General features: G+C 40.8%; 1 protein-coding gene across 1 annotated transcript in view; it reads right to left on the minus strand.

Annotated features, from left to right (window-relative positions):
- scube2 (signal peptide, CUB domain, EGF-like 2) overlaps nucleotides 1-27,782 on the minus strand; it is a 138,883-nt gene that overhangs the window by 56,222 nt on the left and 54,879 nt on the right. The window contains exons 8-16 of the mRNA XM_080190201.1: nucleotides 27,222-27,338; nucleotides 22,847-22,969; nucleotides 19,180-19,296; nucleotides 18,027-18,149; nucleotides 17,375-17,491; nucleotides 11,493-11,582; nucleotides 3,003-3,125; nucleotides 1,292-1,459; nucleotides 559-762 (exon numbers count right to left, since the gene is read on the minus strand). Of these exons, the coding sequence (XP_080046327.1) occupies nucleotides 559-762; nucleotides 1,292-1,459; nucleotides 3,003-3,125; nucleotides 11,493-11,582; nucleotides 17,375-17,491; nucleotides 18,027-18,149; nucleotides 19,180-19,296; nucleotides 22,847-22,969; nucleotides 27,222-27,338 (1,182 nt within the window). The remainder of the gene's footprint in view (nucleotides 1-558; nucleotides 763-1,291; nucleotides 1,460-3,002; nucleotides 3,126-11,492; nucleotides 11,583-17,374; nucleotides 17,492-18,026; nucleotides 18,150-19,179; nucleotides 19,297-22,846; nucleotides 22,970-27,221; nucleotides 27,339-27,782) is intronic.

The raw sequence follows: 27,782 nt of genomic DNA on the forward strand, positions 1-27,782 counted from the left end.
CCACAATCCTACCCAGGCCTACCCCCATATGCCCACATATTTACCCACTAAGGGCAATTTTAGCATGGCCAACCAACCTAACCCGCACTTCTTTGGACTGTGGGAGGAAACCGAAGCACCCAGAGGAAACCCACGCAGATACAAGGAGAATGTGCAAACTCCACACAGACAGTGACCCACGCCAGGAATCGAACCCAGGTCCCTGGAGCTGTGAAGCAGCAGTGCTAACCATTGTGCTACCGTGCCACCCAGTGCATGGGCATCATATTAAAAAAACTGCATAAACCTTCTATGCATATTTAAAATTGATTACAACAGCAAATGCAACAAAGACAGAATCCAAAATAACCATGATTCTGAGTATTGCTTGATTTAGTAACAGAATAATTCAATATTTCCAAAAGTTACTTCAGTTATATTGTGAATCCTACACCAGGGCTTTCTGCCAATGTGCTAACCAGGCCATGAATTTCTAGCCTTTTGAGGAGTGGACAGAAAAGTGTGGAGTAGCAAGTGCAGAAGCAGAAAAAAAACAGGCCTGAACAGTTTTGTACCCACCACATCTGTTGCTCTGAAGAACTTGACCAGTTCCACATGGCTCCTGCAAATCCACTGTTTTTACTGCTTTCTTAGCCACCTCATAGTCAGCTCCAGCTACACGCAGGTAGAACTGTTCCCTGTTGATTGATTTCCTCAATGTTCTTGTTGTTTTTCGAAGCCTTTTCTCAGTTTTTCTTCGTGTGCATCCAAAATCACAGGTTTCTACAACATAACAACAGAGCCAACCATATAACTACCTGAAGTAGTACTTCTGCTGGGCAAAATCTGAGAACCTTGAGAGGAAAGCATCAATTCACCACTGACAATGACAACATGCTTTACTTTCACGCCAGATCATTCAAAATAAAAATTACAAATACAAGCCAATCAGCACCATAGAAATCAGTTGTATGCAACTTGGAAATGGAAACGTTTCCTCCAGGTGTTTGAAGGCAAATTAATGGTCTTCATCTATTTTTTAAAAATATCATACCCAAATAAATTTTGCACATAGGAAATCTTTACTTAGCCTGGTGGAATGCAAGATCAATTATCAAATGAAAGTAATTTTTTTTGGGTTCAGCCTCTTCCAAGTTGAAGGTCAACATCTCTTCAAACAAAAAAACATTGACTTCTAAAAACAGGAGATACTTTTATTAAGAACAGACAAAAAGGGAGACAGATGAGGGAAAATAAATAATGTTTATAAAAAGAAAAGTGTAAATTCACCTTCTGAATTTTTCAAACCAACCTGTCACCTCCTCTGGTTTCATTTCAACCTCAAATACGGCAGAAATGATTGATCCCTCATTTGTCATTGCTTTGTGATTCCAATGGTCATGACTTTTCTTGAAGGAGCTGCACTTCACATTTACGAAGTTCAGCTGACAGTTCTTTGTACTAGGAAAACCAGGTTTTGCTGTGTATTAACATAAAGACAAGAGAGCTTGATTAGTTAAGAGGAAAGGGTTTTTAATTTATCTAATCCATATTTCAACAAGTTGGATTGGTTTGGAGCAAGTGTAAAAGTCTGTGATGGAAATTTGCTGTTGGTAGGTATTTAAAAATATTTTTTGGGGTACATAATCAACTCATTAATTGCCACAAATTTTAACATAATTTGTTTTAACCTTGAATAGTGAACAGTAAGTAGTCTCACAACACCAGGTTAAGGTCCAACAGGTTTATTTGGTAGCACGAGCTTTCGGAGCGCTGCTCCTTCACCAGGTGAGTGCATGAAAGAGCAGCACTCCAAAAGTTCATGCTACCAATAAACCTGTTGGACTTTAACCTGATGTTGTGAGGCAACTTACTGTGCCTACCCCAGTCCAATGTTGGTAACTCCACATCATGAATAGTGAAGACAGGGAGCTGAAGAAATTGTATACTGAATTTAACTGGGTTATGGACTATAATACAAATATTGTAGATACTGACAACTGCTAGGTTTGGTTCCCCTCTAGAGTTCCATTCCTTCTCCACATTACAAAGCAGTCTTTATTTAGACATGAGCCCAGACAGTTAGTGCTGACAAGCTACCTGCCCTCAGGGCCAGCAAGCCAAACCTGAGCCTGTACTCAGCTAATGTCTACATATAGAAGAGATCACAAGGTCGGGACCAGGAACAAAAAGAAACATTTTTTCCTTCTCTCCCTAAGTGAGGGAGGCTAAAGTCAATTGCTGCACCTCAATTTACCACAAATGACATCACAGCACAAACCATGAAGCTTTTTTTCCTGTATGCCTGTTACATATTGCTGACTGAGGCAATCAAGAAACTCCAAGTAAACGTTAATTAACTTCCAGTTCTGCTATAATCTGTGTAATTTACTAGGGGAAAAATAAACGTCTTTGTGTTTGAGTGAAGTGAGTTTTAATTTGATGCACAGTGGTTAGCACTACTGCTTCACAGCACTAGGGACCCGGGTTCAATTCCCGGCTTGAGTTGCTGTCTGTGTGGGGTTTGTACATTCTCCCTGTGCCAGCGTGGGTTTCCTCCAGGTGCTCCGGTTTCCTCCCAGAGTCCTAAAGACATGCTGGTTAGGTGCAATGACCAAGCTAAATTTTCACTCGGTGAACTCGAACAGGCACAGGAGTGTAGCAACTAGGGGATTTTCACAGTAACTTCATTGCAGTGTTAATGTAAACCTACTTGTGACTAATAAATAAACTTTTAATTAACGAAGACAATGATGAAAGACATGACACAGTTAATTTCACTTTGTAAGTAAACAGTTGCACAGAATGATCACGAATGATTCAAGCTTTTAATTACTTCCTTGACTCACTTTGTCAAGAAAAACTTATGTCTATTTGGTCTTTGGCTTCTCTGTGCTGAGAAAAGAGCAGAAATTGTGCAGATGGAGCAATAATACTCCAAGCAATTTTCTTTTAAAATCTTTAACAAAAAGCTGAGCTAGCAGCCTAAGTGACTTGCAGTCCATAAAAATAAAGCTTTTTACCTGAAGAGACCTGCTTTAGACTGCTTTTAAACTTCTCTTTGATTCGCTTTAGCTCACATCTTCCTGCGTTGATTTTAAAAGTTGCTGTTGTTTTTACTGTTGGCGGGCTTGTAGCATTCAGCCCTGGAAGGAAAGAGGGCAACATTCCTTCAACAGCTATTCAGCTAAGTACTGACAGAAATTTTAGCATCCAACAAACTATAACAGAAGTTCCAGGTGTGCATTGAATGGTGAATGTGCACCTTCATGCTTGCAGAACTCATTTTATGAAACAAAAGCAAAATATAGCAGATGCTGGAAATCTGAAATTAAAAACAGAAAATGCTGGAAAAGCTCAGAAAGTCTGGCAGTATCTGTGAAGAGAGAAACACAGTTAATATTTTGAGTCTGGATGGCTCTTCATGCCCAGCTTTAGCCCTCAACTCCTGGGGCTTCCAGGCACCTCTGTACCCCGGTGTGGTCATCTTGACGGGTTCAGGTTATCGGAAACCACTGATGAATCGTGCCAGCATGCGGTAACGCCATCATGGGAGGAGCATTCCATCGGGCTGAGTGGCACGGTATAAAGCCATATAATTATATTTAAATTCATTTAAATTGATGCAAATTAGATTCCCGCATCGTCACCAGCATGCAGCAGGAAAAATTTCAAATCAAGATCTCACTGGCACAAATCCCATTACAGCCATCTCACGAGATTTAGTGGCCATAACGAGATTTGCGCCTGCAGAGAATAGGCCAGCTATATCTCGCCCACGGTTACTTGCTAGAAGTGGAAATCTAGACTCCATTATGAGGGATATCGTAATGGGATGCTTTGGCAAGTACAATATGATTGAGCAAAATCAACATACAATTTACAAATCATGGAAATCATGTTTGAAAAATCTGTTGAAGATTTTTGAGGATGTAACAAGAAAAATTGAGAAAGGGAAACCAGTGGATGTCATACATTTGGATTTTCAAAACGTATTCAATAAGGTTCCACACAAGAGTTTGTTACTCAAAATTTGGACTGAAGGTGAAAAATTAGCATGGATTGAGAATTGGTTAATGGACAGAAAGCAGAGAACAAGAATAAACAGGGTATTTTCAGGTTAGCGGGCTGTAACTAGGGGGTACCATAAAGATCAGCACATGGGTCTCACCTATTTACAGTCTATAGTTGTTTACAGATTTAGATGAGGGGATCATGTATAAAGTATTTAATTTCTGAGATAATTTGGGAAGTTGCAGTTGAGTTGAAGATCAGCCATGATCTTGCTGAATGCAAGAGCAGGTTCATTCTAGCTCTTATTTTTTATGGTGAGTCTGTTCACACAGGCTCAAATCCCCTCTGGACAGCACTGCCCTGCTTTGGGTTTCTACTCATCACGTCGCTGGACGGGATTCTCCCAAGCCCTGGCCAGCAGGTTTGACAGCAGGTGTTGAGGGAGAATATGGCAGGAGGCTCAGAAATTGGTTTCACCCCAGCAAGAATTTACAGTGGGACGATCCACGGGTGCCCACCATGGCCAGTCAGAAAACCTGCCAGAAGCCGGCATGAACCTCATTTGCATTGTGCTAATTTCTCTCTTTCTTTCTCCTGAACTTCCCTTTCTCTCTCTCTTTCCCGCTCTTTAAATGCTAACTGTATTATGAGCTTTAACAGCTCAAATTTGTCTAGGGGAGGGCATTCAGGATTATGATCTAACTACACTATCAGTGAGGTAAGATCTATATGTTCGACCGACACCTGGATCAATTCACTTCTCTTCATTTTGCTGGACAATTTTATTGGTACCTCCCTAGCTACAGCATTCAGTTGCTCTGTGCTAAGGGATGCTAATATGCAACTGTGCAAATTTCCTCGCTTGGCCCATGTCTGGACATTAAAAGGTGCCGTTTTCTTCATGTAATAAACTGAGGATGGCCCAACGTGGCTCCAAGTAACAAAGGATTTATCGCCAAAGATAAAAAATTATTTACAATAACGAGTCAGACAAAATTAACTACATGACTATTCAACACTTCTCCCTGGCTCCAGCTGAGGATCCTCCCCGACCATGGGATACACAACCTGGAACACGACTGGCTCAGCTTCCCACCTTGAGATTCGATAGCGTCCGCCCCAATCATGAGGGTTATTTCCATCCTTCTGTGTTGGTAGGGTTTAAGCAGCTCTGACTTATCAAGTTGCCACCTTCGCATCACCGCTTCTTTAACTGTTGATAACACTGGATTTCTTTCTGTCCGTGTCTTTATTTGTTTAGCTAAAACTGGCTAAACTATCAGATGTAGTGCCAGCACCATCTCTTGCAGGATTGGTGGTGATGCATTTCATGAGGGTCATCGGTCATGAGTCTCGCAAGTGTTTTTTTTAGTGCAATCAACTCTGCATAGGAAATTGGCAAGAGGCAGATTACCATATGGAAACATCATTGAAATTGACATTTCTGTATGATTAGTGGGCCCAGGCCAGTATTCTCCGGGTCCACTTGTGTCTGTCCCCCACGCTGGGAGTTGGTTCCCACCAGCAAGGTTTACAACTGTTCCCCACAGGGAACAGGTGTCCGCACCCCGCTGGTGTGGCCAAAGGCCACTGAGGCCCCATTAGGAGGTCAGGGGCACCCTGGCACTGCCCAAGGGGCATCTTAGCACTGATAGCAGCATGGTATCATAGTGGTTAGCACTGCTGCTTCACAGCTCCAGGGACCTGGGTTCAATTCCTGGCTTGGGTCACTGTCAGTGTGGAGTTTGCATGTTCTCCTCGTGTCTGCATGGATTTCCTCCGGGTGCTCCGGTTTCCTCCCACAGTCCAAAGATGTGCGGGTTAGGTTGATTGGCCATGCTAAAATTGTCCCTTATTGTCTTAAGATGCTTAGGTTAGAGGGATTAGCGGGTAATAATATGTAGGGATATGGAGGTAGGGCATGGGTGGGATTGTGGTCGGTGCAGACTTGATGGGCTGTAGGGCCTCTTTCTGCATTGTAGGGTTCCATGATTCTATGAGGATGCCCATCTGGCACCAGACAGTGCCAGGGGAATAGAGCCAGAGGGGGCTTGGCATACTGGGGGGCATGGGGTCTATTGGGGGGAAATCAGTGAGGGGGACTTGTTGCCACTGTGCCAGTAGAACTGGTGGGGGAGCAAGGGTGGATAATAATCAGGACTGGCCATCAGGTGTGGGGTTGGGAAAGGCAGCAATCAGTGAGGTTCCATGGAAAGCATGCTATCAGGAGGCCAGCAATGTGGGGCCAGTGCGCATGTGCCGATCTCTGCACTGACAGATCGTACCGGCACAGTGACCCACTCAGCGCTATGCTGCCAGCCTCTTGGGTGGGAGGAGGCCACACCCCCTGCTTTCAGAGATAATCGTGCTGAGGCATTCTGCATTGCAAAGAGTATCAGAGAGTCATTCAGGTAAGTATGCTCAAAACCGGGCAGGAAATACTCTCATTTTCCCACCCATTGGACATTTAATTTTGTTTTGGGAGAATCACAGCCTCTGTCTTTTTTTCTTGTTATGAATTTCTTTCTGGGACACCTGCCTAGGTCCAACCTCCCCACCAAATCTGGGCATATCATATCCAAATGTGCCCTTAAGCAACATCCTGTAAATAGCTCAGCCCCATTGTTACATTTGGCGTGGTATTGTAAGACAGCAAAAAACTGGCCCTGTGCAGAGATAGAAGCCTATTGACTTGTTTCTTCATCTATGCTTTGAACATTTTTACAGCTCGTTCTGCTAACCCATTGGAGTCTAGGTGCGAAGTGCTGACCTCATATGGTGAATGCCATTTGATTTGACAATTTTTGAAACCCCACCACTGTAAATGATGTGTCGCTGTCCAACACTAAGATCTCCAGAATGCCGTGAATGGCAAAACATTTCCTCAATTTGTCAACAGTGGCAGTGACCGTTGTGGATTTCATTAACAAGCCACACAACCGCTTAGCGTGTGCATCTACTAATATAAGAAATACATGACCCAAAAATGATGCTGCAAAGTCGATATATATTCTTGCCCAAGATCCATCTGGCCATTTCCAAGCGTGCACATTTGCCAGCAGTGGCAAGGCCTGGTGGGCTTCACAATGGAGTGTTGAATGACCATTCTTTTCATTTCTTTATCAATGCCCATCACCGCACATTACATCTGGCTAGTGCTTTCATCCTGCTTTGTCCCAGATGTGAGACGTGCAATCCCTGTAATAGAAGTTGTCTCCCTTGGGGTTCAATTATATAACCATAGCCCCCCACAACAACACCCCATCTTCACAGGTTATCTCCATCTTTCTGTGTTGGTAGGGTTTAAGCAGCTCTGACTTATCAAATTACCACCTTTGCATCAGCACTTCTTTACCTTTCGATAACATTGGATTTCTTTCTGTCCATGTCTTTATTTGCTTAGCTGAGACTGTCAAAGTCTTTATCAGGTGCAGTGCCAGCATTATTTCTTGTAGGACTGATGATAATGCAACTGTCTGTGGCAAAGGCAACTGGCTGATTGCACCTGCATTTGATATTTGTGTCTCTGGGCGATGCTGGAACATATAACAATACATTGCTAACAAGAGAGCCCATCTCTGCCCTCTTCCAGGGGCAATTGGCAGCACTGGTTTATCTTCTTTGAATAAACCTAATAACGGCTTGTGGTCTGAAATTATTGTAAAATGTCATCCATAAATATATTAATGAAACTGTTTGGCCTCATAAATAACCTCCAAGCTTTCTTCATTTATTGGAGAATACTTTTTTCTTATATCGTTCTTGATAGAAAGGCAATTGGCCTTTCTACTCCTGACAAAACTGCTCCCACTCCATACTGCACGGTAACTACCAATGGCTTAGTTGGATCATAATGAATCAATAATGCTGACGACTGCAGAGCCTGTTTAATCTTTATTAACGCTTCTTTTTGTTCTTCTCCCCAACATCAATGCCAATGTTTCTTTAACAACTGGTGAAGTGAGACTAAGATGGTAGGCACATTTTGTAGAAATCCACCATAATAATTTATCTTACCGAGAGATAACTTGAACTCTGATACATTTATTAGTTGTGGAACCTTCTTAATGGCTTTAACTTTATCTTGTAAAGGATATAAATCTTCTGTATCTACCCTAAAACCCAAATTTGTAATTTCATCTGCCTGGAAAGTATATTTCTCCCATTTCAACCTAACATTTGCTTCTTTAAATACTTTCAAAACTTCATTCAAGTTTGATCTGTGTTCTTCAGGTGAGGCTCCTGTGATTAGAACATTGTTGAGATATACCACTACATCAGGGATGTCTTGTGAAGGACTTTGCATTGCACATTGGACAATGGCACAGGCTGATGAGACTTCACAAGATCAATGTATTTACTGGTATGAATCCTTATGGGTGTTGATAATAAGCAACCTCTGTGAGTCTTCATCCAATTCCAACAGTGGTAAGCATGATTGAGGTCCAGCCTGGTGTACTTTAAATGCCCAGCTAGTTTGGTGTAGAGGTCCTCAATTCTAGGAATGGGTTATCTCATTCTTGTCTATTGACTGTTAGTTTATGACCCCCACAAATTCTTGCAGTACAATCTGGTTTGAGGATGGGGACTATGGGTGCAGTGCATTTGGAGAACTGTATGTGCTTTATGATACCTAAATCTTCCAGTCTTCCAAGCTCAATTTCAACCTTATGATGAAGTACATAGGGCACATGGCAGGCCTGAAAAATTTAGGTGTTTCATCAGGACTCAGATAAATTTTGGCTTTAGCTCCCTTTTTATATCCAAATTCATTTTGAAAGACCTTGGAAATTTTACACAGCAGCTCCTGAAAACCTCCATCTTGCAGATTTAGTATGTCTAACCAATTTTTTTTTCATCTGCTTGAGCCAATTATGCCCCATTAGGCAAGGACTGTGACCTTCAATTATCAGGAAATGTAGCTGCGCTGTTTGGCTCTTGTGGACCGAATGTTGCTGCCCCTAAAGTTTGCAATGTCTCTCTTGTGTATGCAGAGAATACAGCTCTTGACTCATTCAATCTCAATGGTTGGAGACCTTTTTGAAGGTAACAAAATGCTTGCTCCCCAATACTATTGCTACAGCCCTTTCAGATCTGCCATTTACCATCAAGGTTATCTCCGTAGGGAACACTTTACTTAGTTGGACCTGCTTTAGGATAAACGACTCGGGTCCCTTAAGGAGTTAAACTAACTGTTGTGATTTTTGTTTTTGCACATTCTGTTCCGATGCTTCATTCTGCATCATGGCTTGTAAATGACCCTTTCTGTTGCACCTAAAACACACATAACTTCTGCATCAGTTAACATCTTGGGAGTGTTCTCCCCTACATCAAAAACACGCTTCTCCCTCATTGTTGTATTCCTTTTTCCGGGCTCTGCTGTGCTTGCACTTGGGCTGTTCTTCACAACAACTGTTTCCTGCCACAAATAAATTACCTCATTTGGTTCACCTTGCAACTCACTTACACCCCTGCTCAGCACATTCAGTCATCCGGGCGAACTCCACAACTTTTTCAAAAGAGATTTTGGTTTCAGTCAGTCACTACTTTTATACGATGAAGCTGTTTATACCACAGACCAAATGATCTTTTAACATTTCTCCTAAAGCTGTGCCATATTTGCAGTGCTCTGCTAACTTTCCCAATCTGATCACGAAGCCTGAGACTGTCTTCCCTGGCTCCTAAATTGCTGAATAAAATTCATTTCTCAACATAATGATTGAAGATCAGGTGTTGAAATTTTTTTTACCAACTTAACTATCTGGTCAAAAGATTTTGTATCTGGAGCATCAGGCAATGTTACACCTTACTGTAAATCTGTGGGCCATTAGCAGAATAATGTTTTGCTTTTCTTCAGCTGTTTTTTCACTTGCTACAAAAAAGTAATGCAGCCTTCCAATATATTGTCCCCAGTTTTCCACTTCAGGGTCAAATGGTTCAGTCTTTCCAATCAAAGGTATTTTAATGTGCATATGTACCTTGCTTCCTCATATTTTCAATGCTCAAGCCTTCTTCCCCTCTAGCTGCACCTTGCATTTCCCCAATGATTTTGAAAGATTTTCCTCGTCACCAGTGTAATAAATTGAGGGCAACTCAATGTGGCTCAATATAACAAAGGATTTATTGCCAATGGTAACCATCATTTACAATAAAGAGTCAGACAGAATTAACTATGCAACGATACAACACTCCTCCTTAGGTCCAACTGAGGATCCTCCCCGACCCAAGATACATGTCCTGGCACATGATTGGCTCAGCTTCCCTCTTTGACTGTCCATAGGGTCCATCCAATCATGTTGCCCTTAAAGGGCAACAATATCACATAGGGGAAAAGGAATTTGCTGTGACAAGTTACTTTGTTTTAAAATTTGTTCCAGCCACTGAGTTTTCCTCTTAGCTTCCCAATGACTCTTTTATATCAGACTTGGCTCTTCTCCCAACTTAAATTCTGATCAAATTCAAATGGCTGACCCTAGATTTGAGCCCCCAATTTCTATTATGAACAGGAGGGGAGTTAATTTGAACAACATTAATTTCTTCTCTCACCACTGTCTAAACAGAAAGGTTCATTGATTTTTAAGAGGTAGTATATTTCCCAACTCTTCAGTTATGCTGCTCCAAATTTCTATTAATAACTCCACAGCAAACTCGTGATAGTATGAAATCAAAGGATTAGTTTATTTGCACACAAGGAGGGAGCAGGGTCATAACCTTGCCTCCTTTGCATTCGTAAAAGAGGAAAAGATGGGTTTATAGCCTGGAGACCACAAAAAAAAAGAAAAATGGTTTCATATGGGTTCCAGAATCCAGGATCAAAGTTTAATGAGGTATTAGAATCCATAGAACCCCTACAGTGCAGAAGGCAGCTATTCGGCCCATAAGATCTGCACTGACTCTCTGAAGGAGCATTTTATCTGGGAATCCATGTCTGTGAGGCTGCTAGTTAGATACTAAAAAGGCAGACTGACTTTGCAGTACAGCAAAACAATTTTACTGATTCTACAAACCAGAGGTCTATGTCACATGATTCCCATCTCTTCACTCATTTGGTTTCCCATGATTGTTAAATGTCTCAATGATTAGGAACTGAAAGGAAAATTGAGGGGCACTTTGTCTTGGCAAACCAGCATATTCCAGGGTTACGAGATGCAGACGGCTGTTGTATAGCTCTCTTTGAATTTGGTCTGTGCAGCCCACTGCGGGGTCATGTGTGTCACTTTGGGGATAATGAGGTGCAAGTTTGTACGATACTGCCAGGTAGCTTCTTTTGTTTGAGGGTCACAGACAAACATAGATTCAGTTTTAGAGATAGCAATGAGCATTTCTCTATATATATTTTATAAAAATATACAGGGCAAGGTCTTAGTCCCCTAACAATTACTGATGGGTCAACAGCCTGAAACCCCTTGTGGGTACAATTTATTACCTTTAATAGGCAATGTAAAATAGGCTTTCAGAGCAACAAACTATAACCACACATAAATCTTCCTTTTACTCACCTGTACAATGTGTAATATCTTTTATGTTTTGCCCAAAGCGCTGACATTGAGAAGACACACCACATCTAATTGTGTAAGAATCTTCAGATTCTGTCAAATACAGCACATTAAAGAAAATTAGTTCAATTGATAAGACTCTCAAGCAAGCTTAAGACCTATAGAAGATCCTTGGGATTCATATTCATACATATTTAAAATAGTTAACTATCAGAACATGTTAACTTAGAAAACCTGGCTTTAATGATGGAGAATTATCCATTTAATGGCAGTGCAAAAATCCCAAATTGAAAGGAAGTACAGATAAAATGAAGAAACATAGGCCTGATTATCATATATCAGACGGATCTTGCCACTCGCTTGACATCACCAGCAAGAGTTCCAAACTATTCTGATGGTGTGGTCCTATTTCCATACTGTTGGTGCTATGCAAATGCATGTCAGTTTGGTGTTTCGAAGACAGGGAATGGGGAGAAGAATTCAGCAGGTCATCCACAGCTTGTAGCAAGGGATAAAGTAGAACCCAAAACAGTGGGTGGAAGCAATGATACAGGGCATTATAGAAGGGAAGGAGTGGGCTGTAAAACGCAGATAGAGCAATTCTATTTATTCTACAGCCCAAAAAAGATGCAAATAAATTATTTTTAATGTTCCAGAGCTACTTGTAGTGATTCTTTTTAGAGACGCTGGTTTGGGCCATTTCCTACATTATGAAATAGATGGTTCCACCATTAACTGTCACACTTAATTGCCTGACAGTGGTTGCGGAGTCCTAAGCTTTAAATAATAAAACTTGTGCCTCTTTCCAATAGGGGCACGGGCCAAATAAATTTAAAAACTGCAGGTGACTGAAAAGTCAGTGATCTCAGTCCTACCACATCCATGCTGGCAAATGGGATGACAGAGACATCAAGTGTGAGGTCTTATTTTGAGTCTCTCAACAAAATTTCATTAGCAAATTGAGAAAGTGAAGACATTTTTACAAAATGGATTTTGTGAATTCTCTCTCAAGTCTGTACCAGAGTAGATATTTGATTGCACAGTGCTGGGGCTAGTAATGCAAGATATTTATATTGACATCAATGGAATGCAATGATCAATATAAAGGTACGTACAGATGCATAAACTTAAGATATTCCTTCCTGCCGAAACTTTTCTGAGTCAATATGGCACTGGTGGATGTTTGTAAAGTTATAAGTATTCTGGGGTGACCAAAAGAAATAGATGTGCAGATGCAGGAGAGTCTATGAATGTTATACCTATCGTAGAAGTGTTATTGTATCATACTATTTGACGTTTTGTCGTGTCACTCATAAATAAAAATTCTAAATAAAATTTATTTCTCTCTTAATATGACTATGTCTTAGTTGCTTGGTAATACAGATCTTGAGTATTGCTGAGTAAAGAAACATGCTGTTGAAGCTTTCCATCTTGCACTCCTCAGGACAGAATTGCAAGAATATCAAACATAAAGGGAACAACAATTGAGTTTGATTTGCTGATGTAAAGAGGGTGCTGATTGGTTGGCAAGAGCACTCTAACTGATAGAGTCATTATCATGGAGAATGCACCAGGGAACAGTTAACTGCCAAGCTATTGTTTAAATCAGTCCCTTTGTGAATCTGTCTTGATGTGTGCAAGATGAAAAACTTTGACAGTATGTCTCTTTTTTCATCACCCTCTCATTATATTCTTGCTGAAAACTAGATGCTTAGTAAATAGCATACTTCTTTAATAACCTACTGCTCACTATGCTGCATGAGAACTGCATTACTCAACTATTACGGGTTTGAAATTGGTAGGTGACACTTCCACCCAACACAGACAATAATCTTATTATGATGCATAAGTGTTGGCCCTACACCCAAGACTACTTGCAGCCACTAATGAACTCAATGTACACCATGCACACTCCTCCTATTGTTACTGAACATAGCATAGCCAAACCAGCACTCCTTAAGTTGTAGGCCACTCCAGAAGTTCTGAACAAAAGGCTAAAACAATGATAAACACTCTGATACCAAAAATGTCTTCAGGCCTGTTACCAATTTTGCTGCTCCACTCCCTCCCTAAGGTTTTACCTCTTCTTCTGAATTATATAGGCTCCTCTCTGCAGAGTAGCCATAGATTTCCTGTTCCTTCCTGGATTGGTAAGCTATCTGTCAGCATTTGTTGAACATTGCCAACTCATCAATAGCATGCAGATGAGGAATAACAATGAAAATGATACCAACTTCCCACTGGTGCTATCAGACACAAATAATGCATGCCTCCCTCCCTCCCAGCACATTGCTGCACAGTTATCAACACATTTTCAATTTCATTCTGACATCTCTCTTATACATTCCCTTCTTGTTTCCATTTAGTAAACGCAGCTCGTCCTGGTATTCTTATCCCCCAGTTTTTACTGATCTCCATTTTAAACTATACAAGACTGGTTGGGACCGGTATTCTTACTTCCCCATTTTTAATGTTTTTTCCCTTCTGGGTTGTCTCCAACTCTTCTTGTCTTTTGCCACTTACCTATTTCTTTCTTTGTATAAACTGCCCTGCTTTTTTTAAAATTCATTCTTGGAATGGAAGGGTCACTGGCTAGGCCAGCGTTTATTGCCCATTTCTAATTGCCCTCGAGAAGGTTGTGGTGAGCTGTCTTCTTGAACAACTGCAATCTATTGCTGTTAGAGAGGGAGGTCCAGACTTTGACATTGCAACAAACAATTGTAGGTGGTTGAATTGCCCTTGTCCTTCTAGATGACAAATGTCTTGAGTTTGGTGCGATCTAAATAACTTTGGTGAGTTCCTGCAGTGCATCTTGTAGATGGTAGACACAACTGCCATTGCACATTAGTGGTGGAGGCAGTCAGTGTTTGTGGATGGGGTGCAAACAAGTGGGCTGCTTTGTTCTGGATGGTGTCAATCTTCTTGAGTGTTGTTGGAGCTGTACTCCAAGCTGCACTTGGTGAGTATTCCATCACATTTCTGACTTGTCCTAGATGGTGGACAGGGTTCAAGTTTCAGCAGGTGAATTACCTGCTGAGGATTCTGAGCCTCCGACCTGCTCTTACAACCACACTGTTGAAATGGCCAGTCCAATTTTGTTCCTGATCAATGATAAACCCACAATGTTGCTCAAGGGAGAATTCAGTGATAGTAATGCCATTGAATGGCAAGAGGCGACGGTTAGATACTTTTTTGTTGGAGATGGTTATTGCTTGACAGTTGTGTGGCACAAATGTTAATTGCCACTTGTCAGCCCAAGCCTGGACATTGTCCAGCTCTTGCTGAACATTGTGCAATCATTAGCATCCCTCTGTTTCCTATACAAATGCTTCCGAAACTGTGTGCATTTATTAACTTATTAATCTATACCTTCTACCTTTCTGCTTAAGCATCGCCATGCTGTCAAACAGCTGATTCAAATTAATTGAATGAGTCACAGCTCTATGGAAAAAGGGGGTCAAAATTGCAGACGTAATCATTCAGGTCCATGCAGGAGAGTACTGTAGACAATGAATGATGTTTAAGTATCAGTTTTTAATCTTTCACACTCAGACACAATGTCCGTCACTATCTTAGCATGTAAGTGATAAAAAAAGCTTTCATTTGGTTGTGTTAAAATGCTTAGAATCTGAACTGACCACATCATATTTTTCATAGCACACATGCTTGGAAAAACTGAGTAGGAATAATCAGAGTTATATGACCAGGGTTTCATACTTGCTGGTTACACTGGCAACTGAATTTTTTGTTGTGGAGTGTTTTCATTTTAGGCATAATTGGGAAACTATACCAATATGTGCCTGGATTGTTCTAGTTTTGGTTACAGTTCAAGTTTTCAATAAAAATGTATTTGCACAATCACAAATGTAAGGGAGCAGATCTTCCAGGCATTTTGGACATCACACAGTCAGAAATTGGAAACAAATGGCCTCTGAGTGACAAAGGTAAATGTTCTGCCTCCATTTCCACCTCTAGCAATTGTTTACAGAGTGAGGAAGGGGCACTTTGGGAACACCACACATTACTGTAGAGAAGTTGCCAGCATCACAGTGTAAGCGGGCATTTAAGAAATTCTACAATTTTCAGTAAGAAAGCCGTGTTATAGAAGCCCTCCTAAATCACAACTGCAGAGTGGAGCGGTGAACCATGGATTAGAGGTGGAAAGAGTATAAAAGGTGAGTAAATTTGTGTTGCCTGCTCTACAGATCTCTCTGAAATGCTGTAGCCTATGTTATATCTGCGTTTAATAAAGTGAGTAACAACAGTGCTGTGACTGGAAAACTGACCATTAAGTAATGTGGTTGCCAGATTGCTATTTCTGACAACTGGCAATTGGTCAAGTGAAAGAGCAGCAATGTAAAAGTGGAAACATCTTCAGATGCATTTGAATAGATCATTCAACTGGTTAAAATGTTATTCTGCCCTGCACAATATTGAAAGGCTAGCCCAGTGTGAGATCCTGGGCAAATTATTAGAACTATGCACAATATTTCTGGAGAAGAACCCAGCCATCTGTTTGGAAGTTTAAAAGCTTTCATCAATATATTATCATTTAGCTGCCTTTGAAGGCACTGATGGATTCTGCACTGCAGAGTTTGTTTTGGCAACTGTCTGAGGGAATGAGTTTGATAGCTTGGCTCTCTTCCAAAGCACTAATGGATCCAGTACTGTAGAGTTTGTTTACAGAGCTCTCCTGAGGAACGTGAGGTTAATGGCTTGGTTGCCTTCCAAAACGCTCATTGATTCTGTATTGTAGAGTTTGTTTATGCAGTTGGGTAGTAGAATCCAGGTTTGAAGGCTTTGACAATGCTATAATGGTTTTTCCAATGTTTACTCAAGTGACATTTGTTTATTGTGACAAATCTATGAGTTTTTGAATTATTTTCAGTTACTGGGATTAAGTGGATGGGGAGAGGGGGGCTTTACAATGAAGAAGTAAAACAAAGATTCTGTAAATGGTCACCTCAGCACTGCCCTGCCTTCAATTTCAAGCCATCCTGTCCTCTAAGCACTGCTAGGTAAGAGATGGGATTGTAATGTTGGGAAAATTCCCAACTCTCGATTCCTGTCTCCATGACAAAAATCCAGCCCACGACCTTCAATGAGCCAGCACAATCGGGCAATGTAATCAAACACAATTGTCTCCTTTCATTAGGAAGTATTTACTGATGTATTTAAGCGTGGTAACCAGATGCATTTTTATTAAAACAGCTGAAAATGAGTTTAATCACTAAAAAAAGTATTTTAATATGAATGTCTAGTCCTCCACTTCTGAGTAATCTGATTTGAATAAATGAAAATGACTAAAAAATGATATGGAACCAATTAATAATTTCTTTATTATAAATACATTTTTCAATGAAAAATCTTTTAAAACGTATCGCAGCAGCTTAGAAAATGAATGCAATTTGAAGAACCTTTCCTAACCAATGTAATTGGCAAAATCTTAAAATACTCAGGTCAAAGAAGCAAGGGTGGGGTCTAATCTGGGTATTGTGAATTTTAAACTATCGGAAAAGATTGTGGAAAACACAAATGCAAGTTGAGAATCACTCATTTATGTTGAAAATTCCCTATTCTGTGCACTGATTTTGCCAGTTTTTTCCTGGATTTTGTCAGTATAATTGGTGATACTGACAGAAATTCTATTGCTTGTCTTTAACTCTAGTTACAGTCTTACAATTTCTTATTATGTGACTATGATTCTAGAAATGTACAATTTTAGGAACTGCTTTCTATATAACAATGGGACACTTGGTATCCGCTGCCCTCTGTAGTCAGTGGACTATACAAATGAAAAATCTTTCTAAAACTTGAAATATTTTGTACTAAAGCTCTATGGAATAATAATGAAAAACTTTGTAACATTGCACTAATCAACTCACCAGCAGCAAAGTACACATTTGATTGGCAGCTCAAAGAGCACATAACAGCTCCACCTCTTTTACTGCAGTTAAGCAGGGCTTTGGCTGACACTTTAGTTGGTAGGAGCTTCTCTGCTTCTAAAGAGGATAAAAATACAACACACTCATGGAAAAAAATTAATTGCACGGTTACCACAATTAGCTTTCAAGACAAATTTTACTCTGCGTCCAAATTACACGAAAGGCAGTATGGTGGCAAAATTCATCTTACGTCAACCATCTTCTGCTGCCCAATAAAGGAAAGTCAACAAAAGGTAAAGGTAAACTGTACAGATTATAGAAGTATGATAAACATAAACAATCCAACACATATTTCAGAGGGGAAATACCAATGCTAAAGAGAGAAGGAGACAGACAGAAATCATTTAAGATAATCTTTGAGAAATGAAAAACCACAAAGAAAAGTATCTCCTGTTCTTCTCTTGCTACAAATACTAAATGAGTGATAAAAGCTACATTAAAAATAAACGTTCACAAAAGTAAAACAGAGAATCCATGAGCTGGAAGAATAGGTCTCACTGTTTACCCAGGTCTGACCCATCAGTGGCTTCCAAATTTAAAGATTTGGCAAGCGAAAGGACACAGCAATAATTAGCTCCATATAGGTTCTTACCAACACAGTCTTTCTTGTTCCAATGTAGTTTGTAGCCGGGATGACAATGGCACTCATAACTTCCAACTGAGTTCACACATCTATGTTCACAGCCTCCATTGTTGATGCTACACTCGTCGATGTCTAAAAACCAAGGACAACTATTTCAAACAAAAGGGGAAAACTGCAGCTCCACAACTGCAAAATGTAGTTTTATACTGGTTCTCTTAGTGGCTCAAGGTGACAGTCACCACAGTGTTATGGTGAGGCATACAGGCAAATAGTACTCTCAAATAGAGTGATGATGACGTAATTGGTCTTAGTATTAAAGTCATAGTCATAGAGATTTACAGCATGGAAACAGGCCCTTCGGTCCAACTTGTCCATGCCACCTTTTTTTTAAACCCCTAAACTAATCCTAATTGCCCCCATTTGACCCATATCCCTCTTCTGGGAATAGGGAGGGAGTAATAGTCCATGATCAAGTAGTTGATTGTTATTCAAAATCTTTTTTGCTACAAAGTAGTCAGTATGAACATAAGATGATTACAGAATGAAATTTAGTCATGCTATTGAAATGTCCCCGATCGTTGCATAGCCAGCCATAGATGTCCAATAGGCAGATACATGAAGAGGAACCATAGGACTGCCTGAGCCCACGGCTGAGAATGAGTTGCTGAAAATAGGAGTGGAGAAGGTAAACTAGGAAGAAAAAAGACTGTGACTCATATTAAGATTAAGTGACGTAGAACGTCAATGATCTAATGGTATACAGTGCCATGGAGTTATATGCCACCAGTTCATACCTGCAATTCACCACACAAAGAATAACTGATCTCAGGTGAGTCATCCAGAGGAAACTGGAAAGAGATGAGTGCTTCCCAAGCATGAACAAAAAACAGGCATCATGATTACTCCTACTAACTCCATAACAAAGCAGCATTGGTGTAGCAACTTTATTGCTCATTCTCAGCCAGAGAAAATGCACAGCACAGTAGTTTTCAGAGGTGTAAAAGAGGCAAGATAGCAACTTTAATAAATATAAACAGTAAATCACAAACTATGCCTTTTCTCTTTTTTTTCCTCATGTGTGCTTTAATTGTTAATATAGTGTAAAATATTCAAATAAAAAGTACTCTGAAGAATATCCTATGAAATACTCATCTTGACTTGCCTCCACAGTGAATCAATCCATACAAAGTATATCCCTTTTTACAAACACATTCAAAATATCCTGGGTAGTTGATACATATGTGATCACATGCTCTTTCGAAGAAGCATTCATCAATATCTACAATTAAAAAGATACATACTGTGATGACAAAGAAGCAATCGATTACAATTTAAACACAAAACATAATGAAGAATAGAGGAGAAATTCAAACTTTCCGGTCAGCTTAATCAGTAAATGCATCAAATGACCTGATGCTAGGAAATATTAACGAAGGATGCAGCATGGTGGCACAGTGGGTAGCACTGCTGCCTCACAGCACCAGAGACCCGGGTTTGATTCCTGACTTGGGTCACTGCGTGTCTGGAGTTTGCACGTTCTCCCTGTGTCTGCGTGTGTTTCCTCAGGTGCTCCAGTTTCCTCCCACAATCTGAAAAACATGCTGGTTAGATGCATTGACCCAACAGGCACCAGAGTGTGGCGATACAGAGCATTTCATAGCAACTTCATTGCAGTGTTAGTGTAACCCTTACTGTGACTAATAAGTAAACTTTCACTTTCTGTTCCGATTCCCAGTGTGTGCTGATCACAATTTAAGGTGGCAAGAAATAGTTTAGTGCCTCTGGGCTAGGGAAAGGGTTTTAAAAAAATGAACGTTTAGGTTGCTATCTAGTGATTCTTACTGAAATGTGACTGTATTTGGACAAGAGGCTTTAACACATTCTGTTTGCAAATGGTTTTTAACCATTAAAGGAAGTTAATACTTGTATTGAGGTCCATCAGGAATTTGTACAAATACATTAACATTCAAACCTCAGAGGAAATGAAGCCCAAGGGTGAAGATTTATTTAGTTTGACTATGAAACACTACATGGATAAAAGAAAGTATCAGATATTACAGAGGAAATTACAAAGATAAAGGTATCAACAAATGTGTTAAAGTCAGCCTGATGAATAGCTTTAGAATGATAAATATGAAAATGCTAACCCAATCTTTCTACCCAATTATTTTGTTACCTGAAATCTAACTACATAAAGTGAATAATTGAGGATTATCTCCAAAGAAATGGCATAATCATCTTGCCAAACAACATCTTGGGTCTCTCACAATTCCACATTATAAGTAGGAATATGATGAAATATTACCAAGTCACATAGGTTTCCAACAAGGTCTGAAAAACCCAGCACTGATTCTGACAGGCTCATTTCTCCCCCTTCTCCTGAATGCAACCACCCATGGTAGGGTATAAGTCGAAGTGTATTCATGAATGGGCCTAGGTATGTTCAAATGGGAATCTTACTGTGCTGCACAGCTCAGGAATGTATCAAAGGAATGAAATGCATCTTGTGCAGTAACACACAAGGGTTGATGGGGAATTGGCTGTCCATTTCACAGCCTAATTTTTTTTATCAATGATTTTATTTTACATATTGTGTAAAACAAGTTGTCAACATACTTTCATTCATTTGCGCAAATACTCAAGATCAATTAAAATTTCACTTGGCGTGTTTGCAGTTAATATTTGTTGTCATTATTTATAGTTTCACAGAATGGGAAGTTATTTAACTGACTTTATGTAGCTTTGTTTTTTTTTGTAGACAATCCCTTTGCTTGTTGGTGAGAAGCAAATCTGAAGTACTCCTTAATTCTATTTCAAGACAGAAAAGTGTAGCATAACTAACAAATAGAGATAAAGGGGTGGGATTCACTGGACCTTTTGCCACTAGTGGGAATCCCAATGGCCGGCTTAATAGGGTGTCGGGGCTAAAATAGGATTACTGTGAGATGTCAAAGCATTTCGATTCACCTGGCTCACAACCCTGATCGTGTTCCCAACCAGAATGGATGGGAACTTGATGACTATGCAAAAGTGTTAATTTAAATGTCATTAGCAGGCTTGAAGCCTAGATCAATGCCCTCCTGCCATTCACCCGCCTCTCCAGAGGCAACTGCACCAGGCAGTCTTTGGTGCTGGTCACAATCTACATGGTTCTGGCTCACAGCTGCAGGCAACTTCAAAAATTGCTAAGTGCTCTCAGCTCCTCAAAAATTGAGGTTAGGAACAATGTGGTTAATTCAGATGCATTCAACCGTGAAGGGAAAGATAATCACTTTATGCTGTGCAAAAACCATTAAGCTGTCAATCAATGTCTTGTTAGTCTGCACTATGAAATTTAATGAAAGCAACATTTTTCCCAAAGAAAAGGAAAGAATTTCAAAATCTTTCCAAGCATTTGTGCTCTCTAGAAAGGCTCTGAGACTAGGAATAAATGCAGTGTTGAAAAATTGGGGCTGAATGAGCAGCTGCAAAGAAGGGACCACCCCCACCCCGCCCACCACCAGTGAAAGTGACTTCTGTGAGAGGACTTGAATGGGGTCTTCCTATACCTACAGTTTCTGACAGAGGAATTCCTTCTGCAGAATGGAGTGTTGCTGTGATTTGGAAGCCTGCTAGGTGTCCAGGGGCATGGAGATTAAAGTGACCAGATCCACAACCAGAACAAACTCTTTGGTTAGAAAGATGCCTGAGCTCACAATGCCAAGAATGATGTTCAGGTTTCCCAGGGCAATCGGGGCAGTCTAGCCACCAGACCATCATCCCAGGGGAAGAGTTCTGAGGTCCACCCTTTGCCCCCAGCCAGGTCCACCTGATCCCCAGGACCCTTGGAGGATCCTCCCTTTGCAGCCTTGCAGTGGCTGAGTGGAACATTGGCACTGCACTTACCTCATTGACAACACTCGGAGGTCAAGGCGCCAAGTCAGGCCAGGGTGCTAGTGCCATTCCAAGGTTGGCACTGGCTTCCAGAGGGGGGTCATGAGTGGGATCCATCTGGGAGTGTCTCTCTTGTGAGGGAGCTATTGAGGCCTCTAGCTGGTGGAGAGTGGTGGGGGGGATTTTGGGTTGGGGCAGCAGGGAGAGTTGGGTCACCCTCATGCCTGTTATTGGTGGGGGAAATGATCCATTCTTTACACAGTGGGAGGAGGATGCCCCTCTGTGATGAAGGGTTGGTGCTGTTCCCCTGGTCAACAGAGGATTAAACATTTCCATTTGGTGGTAGTGTTGGGGGGGTGGGGTGCTTGACTGTCTGCACGGTGATCCTTTGTCTCACTCTGCATAAATTGGGATGGTTAATATGGTTGAATGCCATCTCACAGTCACTGCTAATGCCAGCGGGAAGCACTCTAGTTTTCCTGCTGGCATGGGCACTGGGAACTGATTCGAGTGACTCATAGCCAAAAGTTTTTATAGTAGTTTTAGAACCCATGACTGGCTTTTATAAACCAGTTCTTAAAGACTTATGATCATTTGCACAGAAACTGTAACATAAAGACATTGGGCTAAAAATTCATTTTCACAATGCATTACTTTAAAGCAATGTTAATTGGACAAGTCATAGATCTTGAGGATGGAAAGGATTGCAGGCTACCTGTGGCACCCTTCACTGAGGTTAATGGAAAATCCTATGCTATCTTCCTCTGGTAGTACCTGCTATGCTATCTTCCCCTGGGGAAATCAATGTCATCCCAATTAGCAATCCCTAGAAGCAGCAATAAGCAAACAATTTTTGTCCTGCTAATCTTTGATCGGTTTTCTAAGACACATATCCTTGATCTGTAAAAAGCTCACAGACAGATCATTTGAACAATCCTAAACATTTTTAAACCAACCTTGGCAGGTTCTTTCATCTGTTAAGAGTTTGTATCCTTTCTTGCAGCTGCAGTCAAAACTACCAATAGTATTTTTACAGAAATGATCACAATCACCATTATTGATTAGGCATTCATCAATGTCTGCAAGATAATTGAAGACCATTAGTACTTTTACTTTTAACATCTTTTTAAAGCTATCTGAGAAAAGTCATTGAAAGTTAAACCAGTGAGCTGATAACTAGAAAACATCAATAATTTATCAAAAGTAGGTAAGAACATAAGGAACTCAAGAAGGTGAAAGTGGAAAACCTCAGACTTCTTACAATGAACTCAATCTACCATTGTTTTTGATTTTTCCCACTTGTCCCTTTGTAACATTTTATTCCCATCTAGATAATTTACTGAGCCATCTTAGTGTCACCTGCAAATTCGGGTTTACTACTATTTTGGAATGATGAATGGGACAGGATATATAGATTAAATAGAGAAGAACAATAGGGACACCAGAGAACAGGGGAGAGACTTAGGTGTTCATTTTTCTTAAGGTAAATTAGTGACACCATAACTAGAAAGCATGAATAATTATCAAAGGTACATAGGAACTGGAAAAGACCATAGTGGATAATCTCAGACTTTCCACTTAAACTCCATCAACTATTTGCCCACGCACTTAGCCTATGTCCCTTTACATTTTTTTCTTCTCATCTACACAAATTATGGTGCCATCTTAGCACTGCCATCTGGCAACTTAGGTTTACAACTCTCTATCTCAAATAACGCAATAAATAGTGAAAAGCTGAGATGTCATCAGAGTTTTTAAGAACATAAGAACATAAGAAATAGGAGCAGGAGTAGGCCATCTAGCCCTTCGAGCCTGCCCCGCCACTCAATAAGATCATGGCTGATCTGTCGTGGCTCAGTTCCACTTTCCCGCCCTCTCCCCATAACCCTTAATCCCCTCTCTTATCAAAAACCCATCAACCCGCTTCTTAAAAATATTTAGCGAGGCAGCCTCCACCACTTCAACGGGCAGAGAATTCCAGAGATTCACCACCCTTTGAGTGAAGAAGTTCCTCCTCAACTCCGTTCTAAAACGCCCCCCCCTTTATCTTGAGGCTGTGCCCCCTAGTCCTACTGTCTTTTTTGAGCGGGAAGAGTCTCTCCACCTCTATCCTATCCATCCCATTCATCATCTTATACGTCTCAATGAGATCTCCCCTCATTCTTCTAAACTCTAACGAGTACAAGCCTAGTTTATTCAGCCTCTCCTCATAGCTCAACCCCCTCAACTCCGGTATCAGCCTAGTAAACCTCCTCTGCACTCCCTCCAAGGCCAAAATATCTTTGCGCAGGTGCGGCGCCCAAAACTGCACACAGTACTCCAGCTGCAGCCTCACCAATGCCCTATACAGCTGCAGCAAGACCTCCCTACTTTTATATTCAATCCCCCTCGCTATGAAGGCCAGCATCCCATTCGCCTTCCTGACCACCTGCTGCACCTGCAAGCTGGGTTTTTGCGACTCATGCACAAGGACCCCGAGGTCCCTCTGCACCGTCGCCTGCTGCAGTTTTTCGCCACGTAAGTAATAGTCCTTCCTACCATTCTTCCTACCAAAGTGGACCACCTCACACTTGCCAACATTAAATTCCATTTGCCATTTCCTGGCCCATTCGCCCAGCCTATCTAGATCCTTCTGCAGACTCTCCACACCCTCCGCACAATTTGCCTTTCCTCCAATCTTGGTGTCATCAGCAAATTTCGACACCCTACACTCGGTTCCCTCCTCCAGATCATCTATATAAATGGTAAATAGCTGAGGCCCCCAGCACCGACCCCTGGGGCACCCCACTAGTCACCAACCGCCAATCCGAATAGCACCCATTGACCCCCACTCTCTGTCTCCTATTTGACAACCAATCCTCTATCCACACTAACACCCTACCCCCAACTCCATGTCCCCTGACCTTCTGCAATAACCTCTTGTGAGGTACCTTGTCAAACGCCTTCTGAAAACCCAGAAAGACCACATCCACCGGCTCTCCTCTATCCACTGCCCTAGACACATCCTCATAGAACTCCAGTAAATTTGTCAGACACGACTTCCCTTTAATGAAACCGTGTTGCGACTGCCCTATCAAGCAATTCCCTTCAAGATGCCTCGCAATTTCCTCCTTAATGACGGATTCTAACATTTTACCTACCACAGACGTTAAACTAACCGGCCTATAATTCCCCGCCTTTTGCCTGGCACCCTTCTTAAACAACGGCGTAACATTAGCCGTTTTCCAATCTTCCGGCACTTCCCCGGAATCCAGCGACGTCTGGAAAATAACCACCAAGGCATCCACTATAACCTCCGCCATTTCTTTCAGAACCCTCGGATGCATTCCATCCGGTCCTGGGGACTTGTCCACAATCAGCCCCTCCAGTCTGTCGAGCACCACCTCTCTAGTAACAGTAATGTCATTAAGACCCTCCAGTCCTACCACCTTTCCATCGCTAACACCCGGCAAATTATTCACGTCCTCCTCCGTGAAGACAGAAACAAAAAAGTTATTCAAGACCTTAGCCATATCCCCATCCCCTACCACTAGGTCCCCTTTCTCATCCTCTAAAGGACCAACATTCACCCTAGCCAGCCTCTTCCTTTTTATATATTTATAAAAACTCTTGCTATCCTTTTTTATATTAAGTGCTAGCCCAGCTTCATAGCTTCTCCTACCCTCCTTTATCAACTTCTTTGTCAATCTTTGTTGACATTTAAACCTCTCCCAATCCTCTTCTCGCCCACTGCTCTTAGCTACTCTAAATTCTTCCGCTTTTAATTTAATTTAATTTAATTTAATTTTTGAGGAACATAGCTTTTTTTTCTTTTATTCTTTCATGGGATGTGAGTATCATTGGCAGGGCCAGTTGTTGTCCGTCCCTAATTGCCCTTGAACTGAATAGCTTGCTTAGCCATTTCAGAGGGCAATTAAAAGTCAACCACATTGTCCTGGCTCTGGGGTCACACACAGGCCACACCAGGTAAGGATGGCAGATTTCCTTGTCGAAAGGACATTAGTGAACAATCAATGATAGTTTCACGATCACCATTACTGAGACTCACATTATAATCCATGTTTTAGGAATAGAAGTCTAATTTCACCAGTTGCCACAGCAGGATTTGAATTAGCCTGGGCCTCTAGATCACTAGTTCAGTGACAATACCACTGTATCTCTTGTTGCAATGATGTGGAGATGCCGGCATTGGACTGAGGTAAACACAGTAAGAAATCTGACAACACCAGGTTTAAGTCCAACCAATTTATTTGATAGTAAACTCACAAGCTTTCAGGGTTTGTACCTTAGTCAGGTGAACTCTCCATTCACCTGACGAAGGGACAAACCCCGAAAGCCTGTGAGGTTTAAGTCCAGGTTGGACTTAAACCTGGTGTTGTCAGACTTCTTACTCTTGTTGCATCCCATCAATCAGAGAACAAACCACTTGGTCACATCCAATTCCATGTGAGCTCATATTTGTGAGTAGCCTCGAGGAACTGAATAAAATTCCTTCCACATTTCTATGTAGTCAACATCTGTAAGTATTCCCCAATCCACTGTGCCCCTGAAAGGTGCGTCTAGATTCGTCTTGCATGATCTACATTTCACAAACCGACACTGACTTTCTTTGACCAGCTATTACCTGACCAAATGACCAGTTTCTCTGATGAAAAATTCAGTAACTTTCCACAGTTGAGAAACTGAAAGGTCTACAGTTATTGGCTTTCTTTCCTCTGTCCTTTCTTAAATAATGGAATGACATATGCAGTTTTACATTTCAAAGGCACCATTCCCAAATTTAGTGTTGGATAATTACACCTGCATTCCCTCATCTATTTCATTCAATATCCTTGGTTGGAAATGATCATTATTTTATAATTTCATTACTTTATAATTTAAATCCCATTATAGTTTAAGGGATTAACTCCCATTATTTTCTCCATTGGCATTTAAAAAATATATTAAGCAATGATCACACTTTCTAGAACTGTTTATTTATTAACAGATTCAGCATTACCTGGGTTTGGAATGCTCAACATAAAGTATTGCTGGAAGCAAAATATGGAGCAGATTTTAAAATGGAAGGAAATAAAGTTCAAAAAAGAAAAAAACTATTTCTTTTAATACTTAAGTAACAGTACATTATTAGTGAGTACTGCCACAGTTCACAGAAACTACGTATCACAAAAGCAACACACATTAAATAAGAAAACTTATTTTGACAGGTGTTTCAACATAAAAAAGTTAACAAATACGAACTATAAGATTAAAGAAAGTTTAAATGTTAAAACCTCTAGTATTTAAATGTGTCAAATTATCTATAACACACAGAAGTGATTGATGTCCAACCTTTACAAGTCTTTCCATCTGGTTGTAGTGTGAATCCTACAGGACAGCTGCATCGAACACCAGTAGAGGTATCTTTACAGGTACGATCACAGCCTCCATTGTTGACTGCACATGTTTCTGTAGAGAGTGGAAAAATTACTTGCTACCAATTTCTAATCTTGCATTATCATTTGAATTCATTAAAATATCCTAGTGAACTTATTAGGCTAACTTTTACAGCCAGTTGTAGAAAGTGAGCTCAAAATACCTGACAGTTGTTAAATTACAATAGAAGCATTGAGTGATGCTTTTGAATATTCCCTATCTCAATGATAGAGTTATAGAGGTTTACAGCATGGAAACAGGCCCTTCGGCCCAACTTGTCCATGTCACCTTTTTTTAAAAACCTCTAAGTTAGTCCCAATTGCCTACATTTGGCCCATATCCCTCTAAACCCATGTTACCCATGTAACTGTCTAAATGCTTTTTAAAGGACAAAATTGTACCCCCCTCTACCACCACCTCTGGCAACTTGTTCCAGACACTTGCCACCCTCTGTGTGAAAAATGTGCCCCTCTGGAC

This window comes from Carcharhinus amblyrhynchos, chromosome 6, assembly GCF_965287045.1.
Source record: "Carcharhinus amblyrhynchos chromosome 6, sCarAmb.v2.hapA, whole genome shotgun sequence".
NCBI lineage: Eukaryota > Metazoa > Chordata > Chondrichthyes > Carcharhiniformes > Carcharhinidae > Carcharhinus > Carcharhinus amblyrhynchos.